This window comes from Ahaetulla prasina, chromosome 7 (assembly GCF_028640845.1).
Source record: "Ahaetulla prasina isolate Xishuangbanna chromosome 7, ASM2864084v1, whole genome shotgun sequence".
Classification (NCBI taxonomy): domain Eukaryota; kingdom Metazoa; phylum Chordata; class Lepidosauria; order Squamata; family Colubridae; genus Ahaetulla; species Ahaetulla prasina.
In genome coordinates, this window is record NC_080545.1 from 97,064,456 (window position 1) to 97,079,799 (window position 15,344).

The 15,344-nt window shown below is 44.6% G+C and overlaps 1 protein-coding gene across 2 annotated transcripts in view; it reads left to right on the forward strand.

The window, feature by feature from the left end:
• The window catches only part of MKLN1 (muskelin 1), a 110,090-nt gene that overhangs the window by 65,017 nt on the left and 29,729 nt on the right, over window positions 1-15,344 (forward strand). For both annotated transcript variants that reach the window (XM_058189999.1, XM_058190000.1), the window contains 2 exons: window positions 2,538-2,650; window positions 13,314-13,526. In XM_058189999.1, the coding sequence (XP_058045982.1) occupies window positions 2,538-2,650; window positions 13,314-13,526 (326 nt within the window). The remainder of the gene's footprint in view (window positions 1-2,537; window positions 2,651-13,313; window positions 13,527-15,344) is intronic.

The window sequence follows — 15,344 nt, forward strand, 5'->3', positions numbered from 1 at the left end:
TCCTATCCTATCCTATCCCAATTCTTATTGCTGTTCTGTCCCATCCCATCCCATCCTATACCATCCCATGTTAATGGGGAAGCCAGATTCGCTCAACAACCGTGTTAGCAATTTAACAACTGCAGTAAATTCACTTAACAAAATGTGGCCAATCAAACCGTAAAATGAGACAAAACTCCCTTAACAACCGTCTCTCTTTAACAACAGAAATGTTGGGTTCCAACATTGGGTCGTAAGGCAAGGACTTGCCTGTTCATCAGAGCTCAGCAGAATAATAGAAAGAAGCCACCTGAAAGCAAAACTTGTTAAAAGAACAAGAAGTTCTCCCTTAATAAAAACAGTTGGGTAACAAACCTTAAAACACTGGAAACTGGAACATGAAAATTAAATTCCTGAGTGTACAGAGGGTGGATCTTTCGAGATTCATGTTCTGACCTTTAAAAATGTAGATTTCAAGGATTTGAATGCATATGGCAAGGGAAGAGGCATTTACAATAATGCTTTTCTTAACAGAGGGCTTTTGTTCCGCCATTCTCAAGTTTGACTAGGCACCAAAAATAACTTTTGATATTTATAGCGCTGTCACTTCCAGGGAACAGCCTCTCCATCAAATCCGGAGATTTCAAAATTGGGAGTTTTACAAATTCTGCGTTTTAAGAAGGCGAGGGGTGGCCGAGCCTTTTAGGCGTATAATTTCAAAATAAGGAGAATAACAGACACGCCTGTCTTTCTCCTATGCCATCGAAAAGCTCAGTTTCTATTTGGAAGGAATCCATTCGGCCTTTTGCTCTGGAGGGTTTTCCTTCTCCCAGCTCCCCATGGGATTAATTCCTCTTTGTGAATGGTGTGCCTTTCCTAGACGTCGCAAGATGTTTTATCTGAGGCCTCATTGGATATGCGGCATGTGCCAAACCCCCTTCCCTGGGTTATCAATTGGTCCATTGTAGTAAATGTGGGTTTTGTAAGCTGTGAGAATTTAGGCACACAAAGGGATGTACTCTTTGCAAAGAACACTGGCTACTCGGTGCCCAGAATAAACAGTGTAATTACAGTTAATGACCCAAGGTAACCTTTTGGTGGTGATAGTGGCCATTACAGCTGTTGCAAGCAGAGGTTATAACCAGATCTCTCTCTCTCTCTCTCTTTCTCTCTCTCTCTCTCTTTTCCAATCATCCCCCTCCCTTTGAAGCTTAATTGCATCCTACCGCAGTAATTTTGGAGGGATGTGGCTTCACTGCTTTGCTAAAAGATTCAGAATAACAAGAATTGGAAGGGACCTTGGAGATTTTCTAGTCCAACCCCCTGCTCAAGCAAGAAACCCTATACCAGTTTTTGCCCTCCCCAGCCCCCAGGAGCACTCTGCAGGCCTCCCAAACCCTAAGAGCATCCTGTTTTTGTGAAAAATGGGCCAGAGTGCTCCTGGGGGCCGGGGAGGGCAAAAACTTTTTTTTTCTTGTTTACCTCTTTGAAATCTTGGTTATAGTCTGAAAAATATGGTAGTTTCCATCCGTTGCTTCTGGTCCTATTCTCAGGTGCTTTGGAGAATAGGTTGACCCCCCCTCTTTTCTGCGGCAGCTCCTCAAATATCGGAACCCTGCTATCATGTCTCCCCTAGTCTTTCTTTTCATTAAACTAGACATACTCAGTTCCTGCAACTGTTCTTCCTATGTTTTAGCCTCCAGTCCCCTAACCATCTTTGTGGCTCTTCTCTGCACTCTTTCTAGAGTCTCCGCATCTTTTTTACATCATAGCGACCAAAGCTGGATGCATGATTCCAAGTGTGGTCTCACCAAGGCATTATAAAAATCCTGGAATCGAATCCTTTTGGAGTCTCCTTAAAAATAAACAAAATGGAAACTTTTAGCACCACGGTGTTCAAGCTTTCCTTAGGCAGGGGTCTCCCAGAGTTGAAGTCCACAGAGTTGAGAACTCTGGGAGGTAAAGTCCACAAGTCTTAAAAGAGCCAAGTCTGCAGACCCCTGCTTAGGGATGGCTTTAAGAGATTGTGCCCATCTCAGAGAGTGTTGTGGCTTGTATAGGTATTTCTCGACATACAACCATTCATTTAGTAACTGTAATTACAACCGAAAAGAGGGACTTATGACCGTTTTTCACACTTAACGGCCATGGCCGCATCCCCACGTGATCAAAATCCCGATGGCGTGGCGACCGACCTGTATCCAGCCTCTCACAATTTACAAATCGTCATTTAAAAAAATAATAATAATCCTGGTTCATCCAAAAGCCCCATTTAAGAGTTACCTGAAATATCAAAACATAAAAGGTTTAAACCAGGGGTCTCCAGCCTTGGGAACTTTAAACTTGGAGGACTTCAACTCCCAGCTTTGCTGGCTGGGGAATTCTGGGAGTTGAAGTCCTCCAGGCTTAAAGTTGCTAAGGTTGGAGACCTCTGGTTTAAAACAAACAGTTTTAAATTTCAGGGGAGAGGGGAAACCCCTAATGTTTTGTCTTTGCAGCCGAGCTTTGGTGGCCTCGCACTCCGCGAACTAATGTCTTTTTTCTAACGTTTTGATCAGAAACAGTTTATTTGTTTGGCGGCTGGGACGGGACGCAAGATCTGGCGGACTTCTGGGCGTACAGCGTGAAGGAAAACCAGTGGACGTGTATATCCAGAGACACCGAAAAAGAGGCGAGTCGTTTTCGTTTCCTTAGGAGCGCGCGGTGTAATCCAAGCTGGGTGTTGGCCCAGATAACACAGTTTTTGTGTGTGCAAAGCACGGAGGTGGCCATCTCACATTCTCCCTTCTCGTGTGCATTTTGAGAGAATACAAAGTCGCGTCCCTTTTTTGCCTGTCTCTTCCCCCATCCCCCTTCGTCTTTCATAAGAGTTGATGGAAAAGTTGGCTGTTCCGTTGCTGAAAATAAACAAAGATGCTTTGGCAGAACAGAACGAAGCAAAGAATTTTTTTTTTTTAAATGTTTAATGGAAGTTTTGGAACCGATGGGAGAGTTGGGTCCAGCAAACCTTGCTGGGTGTCATCAAATATCTATGCAGAGAAAACATTAAACTAAATCCTTTCGGTAGCCGGCAGGGATCTGAAGATCTAGGATTTGAGAAGGATTTAAACGGACTTTCCTTGGGTAGCGTTTTCAATTCTCCTAACTTCACGCCCCGCAACGTTTGCAAGAGACAGATTTGCTTGCCTCACTGTGGTGACTTGTAGAAAAAAAAAATAGTGCTATTAAGTGTTTTAAAGTAGGGGTCTCCAACCTTGGTAACTTTGTAATTCTGTTTTAATTACAAGTCTTAAAGTTCCCAAGGTTGGAGACCCCTGCTTTAAAGACTTAAAAAATGCCGTATCCCCACTGTGTGTTATCGGTAGTCCCCGACTTACGACCGTGATTGCGCCCAACATTTCCACTGCTAAGCAAAACACACGTTAAGTGAGTTTTGCCCCATTTTGCGACCTGTCTTTCCATTGTTGCGAAGTGAATTACTGCAGTTGTTGAGTTAGTGAATCTGGCTTTCCTCACTGACTTTGCTTGTCAGGAGGTCACAAAAGGTGTTCGCATGACTCCCCGGCACACTTCAACCATCACAAATATGTACCATTTGCCAAGCATCCAGATTTTGGTCTTATGATGCAGTGGTTGTAAGCAGAGGTGGGATTCACATAATTTACCTATCAGTTCGCCCAGCACCAAAAATGTGAATGTGTGTGCGCTCTGCGCATGCGCCTGGCCTGCGTGCGTGCGCCTGGCCTGCGTGCATGCGCCCGGCCTTCTGTGTATGCGCTTTGCTCTCACATGCACCTTCCACACATGCTCCCGGCCTCAAAAATGTGCCTAAATAAGAAAGCATAGAGCTGGGACGGGCACACCTGTGATTTTTGCTACCGGTTCGCCTGAACCAGTCCAAACCGACTGAATTCCACCTCTGGTTGTAAGTGTGAAAAACATAAGTAATTTTTCAGTGTCATTGTAACTTCAGTCACTGAACAAATGGTTCTAAGGGCTACCTGTGGTTACATATTTACTTCATTTCTCTGTATTAATTATGTTTATACACCTTCGGATTTAACAAAGCCCCAGCAGTTATTAACAACACAAAACCTCCCAATAAGAACACATTACCTAAAATGTGGAAAGTATATCAGTGATTATTTATTTTCCCCAAAGCAGAAATTGTACCCGTCTCTCACAAACACAAGAGCGTGGAGTCCTACTTGAACAACTTGTGTAGAGCAAGTGATGTCCAGGTCATTACTTTTTGATCCTTAATTAAAATCAGAGACAAGCTGATCACAGTCAAAACCAGATAAATAATTTCCTGAATTCAGATGTTTTCCAATATTGCTGAAAAAGAGAAAAGGCTGAATGTTCACAAACAAGCTATTAAAGAAGAACGATCAGTGAATTCTTAGAACATTTGCTTCTCTATGTTAATGGGTTCGTTGAAATACAAAGTACCATATTTTTCGGACTATAAGACACACCAAGATTTCGAAGAGGAAAACAAGAAAAAAAAAGTTTTTGGCCTCTGCGCGTCCGGTTTTTACCCTCTCCAGTTCTCAGGGGGACTCTCTAGGCCTCCCAAACCCCCTGCACATCCCGTTTTTGCAAAATACAGGCCCATTTTTGGCCTCCTGAACCCCCCACACATCCTGTTTTTACCCTTCCGGGCCTCCAGGAGCACTCTGTAGGCCTTCCAAACCCTCTGCGCGTCCCATTTTTGCAAAAATCGGGCTTGTTTTTGCCAAAAGCGGGACGTGTGGGGCAGGGTTTTGGGAGGCCAAAAATGGCTGTATTCAGTCTATAAGACGCACCGACATTTCCACCCTCTTTTGGGGTGGGGGAAGTGTGTCTTATATTCCGAAAAGTACGGTACTTTCATAATGTACAAGGGCGCAGAAGTGTCTCCCGCTACCTGGGAGAAAGACAAGTGAATATTACAGGAATGTCTTCAGAATAAACCAGGACATATTGAAACTACAGGTCGGCCTCAACTTACAACTACAATAAGGCCCCAAATTTCCATTGCTTAGCAAGTCAGTGGTTAAGTGAGTTTTGCTTCATTTTGTGACTGTTTTTGCTACAATTGTTAAGTGAATCCCTGTAATTCTTAAGTGAATCATGTGGACATTAAGAGAATCCGGTTTTAAATTAAACTAAAGGGCCACGGTGTGGCTCAGGCTGTAAGATAGCCTGTTATTAAAACACAGCTGCTTGCAATTACTGCAGGCTCGAGTCCCACCAGGCCCAAGGTTGACTCAGCCTTCCATCCTTTATAAGGTAGGTAAAATGAGGACCCAGATTGTTGGGGGGGGCAATAAGTTGACTTTGTAAATATACAAATAGAATGAGACTATTGCCTTACACAATGTAAGCCGCCCTGAGTCTTCGGAGAAGGGCGGGATATAAATGTAAATAAATTTTTAAAAAAAACGTTGAGAAAGGCTTCTCTAGAGAAACATAATATGGCCAGGATATTTCAGGGCTGATTCATAAGTAATCAGTTGCTGCTCTTGGGGTTTTGACTGGAGGTGCAGATATATTCCTCGACTTACAACCACAACTGCTTAAGTGAATCACCGTAGTTGTTAAGTTAATAACACAGTTATTAAGTGAATCTGGCTTCCCCATTGATTTTGCTTGTCAGAAGGTCGCAAAAGGGAATCACACAACCCCGGGACATTGTAACCGTCATATTTATGGGTCTGAATTTTGATCACCAGACCATGGAGATGCAGCAACAGTTGTAAGTGTGAAAAACGGTCCCTTTTTTTCACTGCAATTGAAACGTCGAACGGTCACTAAATGAGCTATTGTAAGTTGAGGACCACCTGCAATAATAAGGGCTGGGAAGTGGCTCACCAGGCTAATGCAGCCTGTTATTAACACACAGCTGCCTGCAATTACAATTACTGCAAGTTCGAGTCCCACTAGGCCCAAGGTTGACTCAGCCTTCCATCCTTTATAAGGTAGGTAAAATGAGGACCCAGATTGTTGGGGGCAATAAGTTGACTTTATATATAAATATACAAATAGGATGAAGACTATTGCTAACATAGTGTAAGCCGCCCTGAGTCTTCGGAGAAGGGCGGGATATAAATTCAAAAAAACAACAACAACAAAAAACAAAGCAATTAAGCTGATTAATTCCATCAGGGTTCTGATGGATGCCTTAATTAAATCATGATTCTCGAGCCAAGTTTCAAAAGAAATCCAGTTATTTATTAAGATCTTCATGTTGGCATGTTCACAAGTGAAGCCAGCCCTGACCCTACATAATCTACACTCCAATTATGATCCTGTTTCCCCCCCCCTCCCCTCAGGGCGTCTCATAACTCCCATTCGCCAATGGAGCAATTTCGTGGGTTTTAGAGGTCACTCCCCTTGGCTGCTGTAGGTAATCCTGGGATACAGCCTTTAGAGAGATATAAGTGGAATGTGCATCTGTCTTTGGCTGCTGTGCCATTTTGCAGGTTTCCCATCCCCACTGGCCTGTGGCAACTCAAGAGAGGCCAGGAATGCTTTGCGAGTTGACAACAGGAACATCAGAGCAGTGGTTAGCATGCAGTATTCCAGGCTAATTTTTTATTTATTTATTCGTCAAACACAACAGTATATATAAGTATAAGCATGAAATAACCATATGAATTGGATACAATCAAAGGGAACATTAGGACAGGAACGGTAGGCACGCTGGTGCTCTTATGGACGCCCCTTACAGACCTCTTAGGAATGGGGTGAGGTCAACAGTAGATAAAAAGGTAAAGGTTCCTCTCGCACATACGTGCTAGTCGTTCCCGACTCTAGGGGGCGGTGCTGATCTCCATTTCAAAGCCGAAGAACCAGCACTGTCCGAAGACGTCTCCGTGGTCATGTGGCCGGTGTGACTCAACGCCAAAGGCGCACGGAACGCTGTCACCTTCCCACCAAAGGTGGTCCCAGAGACAGATTTGCTTGCCTCACTGTGGTGACTTGTAGAAAAAAAAATAGTGCTATTAAGTGTTTTAGTAGGGGTCTCCAACCTTGGTAACTTTGTAATTCTGTTTTAATTACAAGTCTTAAAGTTCCCAAGGTTGGAGACCCCTGCTTTAAAGACTTTAAAAATGCCGTATCCCCACTGTGTGTTATCGGTAGTCCCCGACTTACGACTGTGATTGCGCCCAACATTTCCACTGCTAAGCAAAACACACGTTAAGTGAGTTTTGCCCCATTTTGCGACCTGTCTTTCCATTGTTGCGAAGTGAATTACTGCAATTGTTGAGTTAGTGAATCTGGCTTTCCTCACTGACTTTGCTTGTCAGGAGGTCACAAAAGGTGTTCGCATGACTCCCCGGCACACTTCAACCATCACAAATATGTACCGTTTGCCAAGCATCCAGATTTTGGTCTTACGATGCAGTGGTTGTAAGCAGAGGTGGGATTCACATAATTTACCTATCGGTTCGCCCAGCACCAAAAATGTGAGCGTGTGTGTGCGCTCTGCGCACGCGCCTGGCCTGCGTGCGTGCGCCTGGCCTGCGTGCATGCGCCCGGCCTTCTGTGTATGCGCTTTGCTCTCACATGCACCTTCCGCACATGCTCCCGGCCTCAAAAATGTGCCTAAATAAGAAAGCATAGAGCTGGGACGGGCACACCTGCGATTTTTGCTACCGGTTCGCCTGAACCGGTCCAAACCGGCTGAATTCCACCTCTGGTTGTAAGTGTGAAAAACATAAGTAATTTTTCAGTGTCATTGTAACTTCAGTCACTGAACAAATGGTTCTAAGGGCTACCTGTGGTTACATATTTACTTCATTTCTCTGTATTAGTTATGTTTATACACCTTCGGATTTAACAAAGCCCCTAGCAGTTATTAACAACACAAAACCTCCCAATAAGAACACATTACCTAAAATGTGGAAAGTATATCAGTGATTATTTATTTTCCCCAAAGCAGAAATTGTACCCGTCTCTCACAAACACAAGAGCGTGGAGTCCTACTTGAACAACTTGTGTAGAGCAAGTGATGTCCAGGTCATTACTTTTTGATCCTTAATTAAAATCAGAGACAAGCTGATCACAGTCAAAACCAGATAAATAATTTCCTGAATTCAGATGTTTTCCAATATTGCTGAAAAAGAGAAAAGGCTGAATGTTCACGAACAAGCTATTAAAGAAGAACGATCAGTGAATTCTTAGAACATTTGCTTCTCTATGTTAATGGGTTCGTTGAAATACAAAGTACCATATTTTTCGGACTATAAGACACACCAAGATTTCGAAGAGGAAAACAAGAAAAAAAAAGTTTTTGGCCTCTGCGCGTCCGGTTTTTACCCTCTCCAGTTCTCAGGGGGACTCTCTAGGCCTCCCAAACCCCCTGCGCATCCCGTTTTTGCAAAATACGGGCCCATTTTTGGCCTCCTGAACCCCCCACACATCCTGATTTATTTATTTTATTTTATTTTATTTTATTTGAATTTATATCCCGCCCTTCTCCGAAGACTCAGGGCGGCTTACAATGTGTTAAGCAATAGTCTTCATCCATTTGTATATTATATACAAAGTCAACTTAATTGCCTCCAACAATCTGGGTCCTCATTTTACCTACCTTATAAAGGATGGAAGGCTGAGTCAACCTTGGGCCTGGTGGGACTTGAACTTGCAGTAATTGCAAGCAGCTGTGTTAATAACAGACATAACATAACAACAGAGTTGGAAGGGACCTTGGAGGCCTTCTAGTCCAACCCCCTGCCTAGGCAGGAACCCTATACCATTTCAGACAAATGAATGTCCAATTTCTTCTTAAAAATTTCCAGTGTTGGAGCATTCACAACTTCTGCAGGCAAGTCGTTCCACTTATTAATTGTTCTAACTGTCAGGAAATTTCTCCTTAGTTCTAAGTTGCTTCTTAGTCCGACTTACAGACTTAGTCCGTTGAGCCACCAGAGGCCCAATATATATAATAGTATATAATATAATAATATATAATACTATATAATACTATATCTAATAGTAGATAGTCTTTGGTTAAAGCTTTGGGGATTTTGGGAAGAGACCACAGAGTCAGAATTCTGCCGACTGCCAGGAGTTTGATCCTGAGCCGCTCATAGTTGACTCAGCCTTGCATCCTTCCAAAGGTCGGTAAAACGAAGATCCAGATCGTTGGGGGCAATATCCTGACTTTCTGAACCTCTTGGAGAGGGGCTGTAAAACATTGTGAAAGTGGTTTATAATAAGCGCTAAGTGCTGTTAGCTGCTGCTATTGTGGTTTTGACCGGAAGGAACTTGAAGAGGCAGGTCCATGACTTGTAAGTCCTGATTTCTAATTACTCCTGATTTTGCTTCTCTGTACTCGGATGCTTTTATGTAACTTTTAATGACCTGAGCAAAGCCAAAAAAAATAAAAATAAATGTCAAGCTGAGTGCAATATTTGTTCCTGCTTCCCTTTCCTCTCTGAGGATCCCTAGTTAGATTTCCCCAAAGCTTGGGGCATGTAGCATCCCGGAACACATTAAAAATGCATGGCTTTGGTCGTCTCTTCCGTTAGTTTTGTAGCACGAATGCATAATAAAAAGCTGCCGTTTACCCAAATACCTACTTGGGGCTAAATACATTTTAAAGAAGTGCTAATTGTCACCTTCCAACATAGAAAACGGTGTGAAATGCTACCGGTTCAGGTGAACTGGTAGTTAAAAAATGCTACTGGTTCGGGCGAACCAGTGTTTCTGATGATCAGCTGGGCGACGATCAGCTGGGTGACTTTTATTAGCTAGGATCATCGGATTACCTACTTTCTCGATAATCTAAATTGTGTGGCACAGTGGATTCCTCCCTCCCTTGCTGTTCTATTTATCTTTGCAGATTCGGAAGGCTTCAAAATATTCCTTTTTTTGTGTGCTTAGCAAACTCACAGAACCGGTAGCAGACTTCAGAGGATTTCACCGCAGATAGAAAAGCTTTCCGGTCCATTCATAAGCTACCTTCCTATGCCCAGCTGGTGACTAGAATAACTGAAGCCAAAATATTACTAATCTGCAGAGAGACCATACAAGAGGAGAATTATTTGTAGCTCAGGATTGAGTAATGAGTAATGAAACATCTGCAAGAAAACAACCAAGCTTAGAGTACCAAGGTCCCCTCAAACACTACTTTTGTGTCTGCGCCCTCGAGCCGGGCCCCCTGCCAGAAAGTGACTTGGAAGTGTGGGGGAAGGGCCATCAGGACTTACCTCTGGTGCACCGGCTTCCCTGGTTCAGCTCCAGGAGCCAGAGACAGGCCAGGTGGAGGAGATAACGAGGCCTCCGTCTCCTGACTCTTCCCCCCCCAGGCCACGCCTCCAGACCCGGCTGATGGCAATCAGGCCTGGCTGGACCCTAGGTTTTGTAGGCAGGAGAGGAGGGAACAACAGAAGCAGGCGTGGGGCAGGCCTAGGAAGTGCTGAGTCATGGAGCCACACCCCACAGGATATAAAAGCAGCAAGGGCTGCTAGACCACTTCGTGGCAAGCAAATCAACTGCTTAACTAGAGCTGAAGTACTGTTTGTTACTGGTTGACTCATCGGCATCAAGAGAGATAACAGAGACACTTGGCAGATGCTCACTAGTTTGCTGCCAGAAGCTGATAGTTGCCGGCTAATTAAATCATCGCTCGGACTGAGGCGAGGGGGACAGAACACCTAAATCGTAAAATCGTAAAGAAGTGGTTTCCGATCTTCTTGATGGGGATGACAGATACGTTTTTATTTTTGGCCCCCCCATCTCTAAAGCGACATCATAATTTCATTTCTATAAAGCGTCTCTTTCTAGTCTTCAAACCCATAAATCACAGATTCATTTTTCTCTTTTTAAAAAGTCTTTTTTATGTATTTTAAGAAGTCCATCAAACTCTTTCTGGATCTGATCTTCTTGCTGCCCTTCTTCTCTTTCCTCCCCCGATATTAGGTCTTCTCTGGGAAGCTAGGTCTTTGCATAATGTGCCCAAGATGAGATCATTTGAGCTGGTTATTTGTGTCTTGAGTGAGAACTCTGGTTTGAACCCTTTATGGAATCCTGCCTTATTTGGGTTCATTTTGTTGTGGTCCATCAGCAGCCTACAGAGCTGGCAACGGAGTTGGACAGCGATGAGGCTGAGGTGATGCCAGGGCCATCGGGAAGTGAGGAGCGGACTCCAGAGCCTTCAGAGACTGATAGTAATGAGGCAGAGGAACAGGAGGAGCCTGTTCCTAATGCATGCATGAGAAGAGCTGCCAGAAGGCCAGAGCAGCTCAAGCAGAGAGGACAACTCGGGAGTAAGGCCAGGAGATGATTGGCCCCTCCCATAAGGCTTAAAACAGACCAGCAACAGCATTTCAGTTTTGCTGGAAAACAATGTTGTAGCTGCATCTTCTGCTTCATCTTCTGCTTCGTCTACATCTTTGTTTTTGTGGCGTCTGAACATTTGCCAAGAAAGGCCTTTGGCAGTTTGACTAATTGGACTAATGTTTGTGAGATAACTGAAGAATTTGTGTTGGGAGGCATTTGTTTTACTTTGAGTTGAACGATGCTGGGAATGAAGTAATTCCCAGCTGTTCAATAAAGTTTGTTTTTCCACGGACTAAGTTTATTACTACCTACTTGGGCCTGGGTCACAACACACTTTCAGCCTATACCAGGGGTGTCAAACTCGCGCTGTCACGTGATGTATCACGACTTCCCGCCCCCTTCGCTAAAATGGTGGTCATGGCCAGCACATGACTCATCTGGCTTGCGGGTCACGAGTTTGACACCTCTGGCCTATTCTGTCTCATCCAGAGTCTGACAGCCTACTTCCAAGCATTGACAAAGGCATCAGCATCGCCTCCTTTAAAGGTAAGGTAGGTGTCAGACCTGCCACAGCTTAAACCTCCAAATAGAAACGATCCTTGGCTCCATCGGTTGAGAAAGATGTAATTTTATTAGAAGTTAAGTGTATGGCAGAAATGCAAAGCCAGAACTGAGAATCACATGCCCAAAATCCCTAAGTTCAGCGTTCCCTCTCTTAGCTGTCTCTCATTGTCCACCCCAGGGTAACCAATCAGATTCAGGCAAGATGTTTACATAGCTGTGAGTCCAAGCATAGTTTGGTGCGCAACTCCTTTCTTCTTCCAGCTGGGTGACCTTGAGGCAGCATCCCGAGGAGATAATAGCTTTTACTTTCGTTTCCCCAAGCATTTCTCCCCTTCATTCCACTTCACCCCACAGTTCATGGCAGTCTGTTACCACATAGCAGCGAAGCACAAGAAGGATAAGCTGGCATCTGACAGTAGGCCAGATTAAGAAATGTCCTAAGGACGAATCTTGGTGGATCTTCCAGTGTTTGCCATCAGGTTTCAGTGAATCAGAATTTTTGTTCTGGCAGAACCACTGAGCCTCAAAGTGCCTCTGCCTCTTGCAAATTTTAACAAAATATTGTGGTTTTCTAACAAGTGGTGCGGTGGCCTAGAGGTGGAGCTGTCGCCTCACAATCAGGAGGCTTTGAGTTCGATCCTAGATAGAGGTAGATAGTTCTTTCTCCGGACACACTGAGAATATAACTGCTGAAAAAAAAAACCTCTGCATTGGTGACAGGAAGGGCATCCGGCCAGTAAAAACTCTGCTAGCTCCATTCAGTTGCCCAGACTCCACCCCAGCAAGGGATTATGATTGTGGTTTTCTAAATCGCCTCCCTTTGCTTGGGGAAGAGCAGAAGGCGAACGAGATCATTGCTCTCACGTTAAACAACATCGTGATCTTCTGCCAGTTTTCCTAAAGAGAGTTTTAGGTTGACTGAAGATCTGAAAATATTTCTGACAGGAGCGATCGGCAGCTTTCCTAAAAAAAAAAACCAACAAAAAATGCCGGAGGGAATTAATGTTTTTTCTGTTTATCACACATACAAGAACCCCACATTCTCTGTGTGAGTGTCAACTCGCAAAACATCCCTGGCTGCCAGGGGGGATGGGAAGGCAGCAAAACGTTACAGCAGCCAAAAACAGATGCACATTCCATGCTTATCCCTCTCAAGGTTGTATCCCAGGATTACCTACAGCAGCCGGAGGGGAGTGACCTCTACAACCCGCAAAATTGCTCAGTAGGCAAATGTGATTGATGACATACCCTAGGGGGCGAGGGGGGGAAAACTGTCATAATCGGGGCACAGATTACGTAGGGTCAGAGCTGGCTTCACTTGGGAACATGCCGACATGAAGCTCCTAATAAATAACTGGACTTCTTTTGAAGGTTGGTTCCCATCCGTCGGAACCCTGACAGTGAGTTTCACAGATCGAAGACAGCTGAATCCCAGGTTCTGCGGAGTCCTGATCCTGGCTTGTGAACTGGTTTTTGCTGTTCTTTCTTCTCTCTAGAATGGTCCGACTGCTCGGTCCTGTCACAAGATGTGCATCGACATCCAGCGAAGGCAGATCTACACTTTGGGACGTTACCTGGATTCCTCTGTGAGGAACAGCAAATCTCTGAAAAGCGACTTCTATCGCTACGACATCGACACGAACACCTGGATGTTGCTGAGCGAAGATACGGCTGCTGATGGAGGCCCCAAGCTTGTGTTCGACCATCAGGTCAGGCGTTAATCACATCCTAGGGGGCTTAAGAGCATTTGGAATGTGGGTTAATCATATTTGTACTCGTAAGGATGGGTTTGCAACATCCAGGGTTGTTGTGGTGCTTTGTGAGCGCGAGAGAGGGCTGTAATGCACTGTGAAGCAGTATGTAAGCCTAAGTGCTATTGCTATTGCGAGGGATCCTGGAGTCCTAGTGGACAGTCACTTACCGTATTTTTCAGAGTATAAGATGCACTGCCCCCTCCCCCGCAAAAGAGGGTGAAAATTTGGGTGCGTCTTATACACTGAATGTAGCCAAAAACGTGAGGCAAGGAGGCGGCGATGGTCTGTGGCAATCCCTTCAGCCTGAAACAGCTGATTGGGGGTATCCCGGGAGGCTGATCCACCCACCAATCAGCTGCTCGTGCTGAATTAAGCTGCAATAATGTGCTGAAGCTGACTTTCGCTATTAGCTGCAAGGACTGTCAGAGTTTGCAGCGACAATCACATCCGGAAAGCACACACAAGTAACTGGTTCAGCAGGATTGAATAATTTCTCTTTATATATAATATAAAGTAAATATTCAATGCCAAAAGCAGGTTTTCCAACACAAGCAAAACACAAGCAGAGGAGAGGAGTTTCACTTTCAGTTTTAGTTTCAGAGCTCAGCACAGCATTCACCTTTAGAACAGTTGACCTAAGCCACGCCCAGGCTCCTTGCTGTCTCCTTCCTTGTTGCTCACACAGCAAATACTGTTTCAGTTTCCAAACAGCCTCAACTCTCTCACACACTTAACAGGACGCTAGCCAGATGAATACCGAAGTATGCTGGTAGGCAGAGGCATAATTTTTTTTTTCTTATATTCCTCCCCAAAAACTAAGGTGCGTCTTATACTGCGAAAAATACGGTAAATATGAGCCGGCAAGTGTGCTGCAGCTGCCAGAAACGCCAACACAATCCTAGGCTGCATTAATAGAGGGATAGAATCGAGATCACATGAAGGGTTAATACCACTTTATAATGCCCTGATAAGACCACACTTGGAATATTGCATCTAGGTTTGGCCTCCATAATATAAAAAAAAAAGATGTTGAGACTCTAGAAACAGTGCAGAGAAGAGCAACAAATACAATTAAGAGTCTGGAGACTAAAAGAGATGAAGAACGGTTGCCGGAAAGTCTAGGTTAACAAGGAGAAGGACTAGGGGTGACATGATAGCAGCATTCAAATATCTGAAGGGCTGCCACAAAGGAGAGAGGGGTCACCCTATTCTCTAAAGCACCAGAAGGCAGGACAAGATGCAATGGATGGAAACTAACCAAGAGGAGAAGCAACCTAGAAGTAAGGAGAAATTTCCTGATGCTTAGAACAATTAATCAATGGAACAACTTACTTCCAGATGTTGTGGGTGCTTCATCACGGGAGGCTTTTAAGAAGAGATTGGATAACCATTTGTCTCAAATGGTTTAGGGGTTTCTGCTTGAGCAGGGGGTTGGACTAGAGGACCTCCAAGGTCCCATCTGCTATTCTGTTAAAAGGCCCTTGATCTGGGGTGAAATGTTCCCGGTTCAGACCAGATCGCCTGATCTGGTAGCGGTCTTGGCTGGTGGTTTGGAGAACCGGTAGCAATCGCGGTGCGAGGCTCTGCCCGCCCACCCGGCTGTCGTTACTTCCTGGTTTTAACCAGGAAGTAATGTGTTTTGTACCCTCTGCGCATGCGCAGAAAGGTTTTGCGCATGCACAAAGGGTGTGCGCGGCGTGTGCGCTTCCGAACCGGTAAGGAAGATAAGTAGATTTCACCTCTGCCTTGATTTAGTGTAGAATCAGAAGTAGA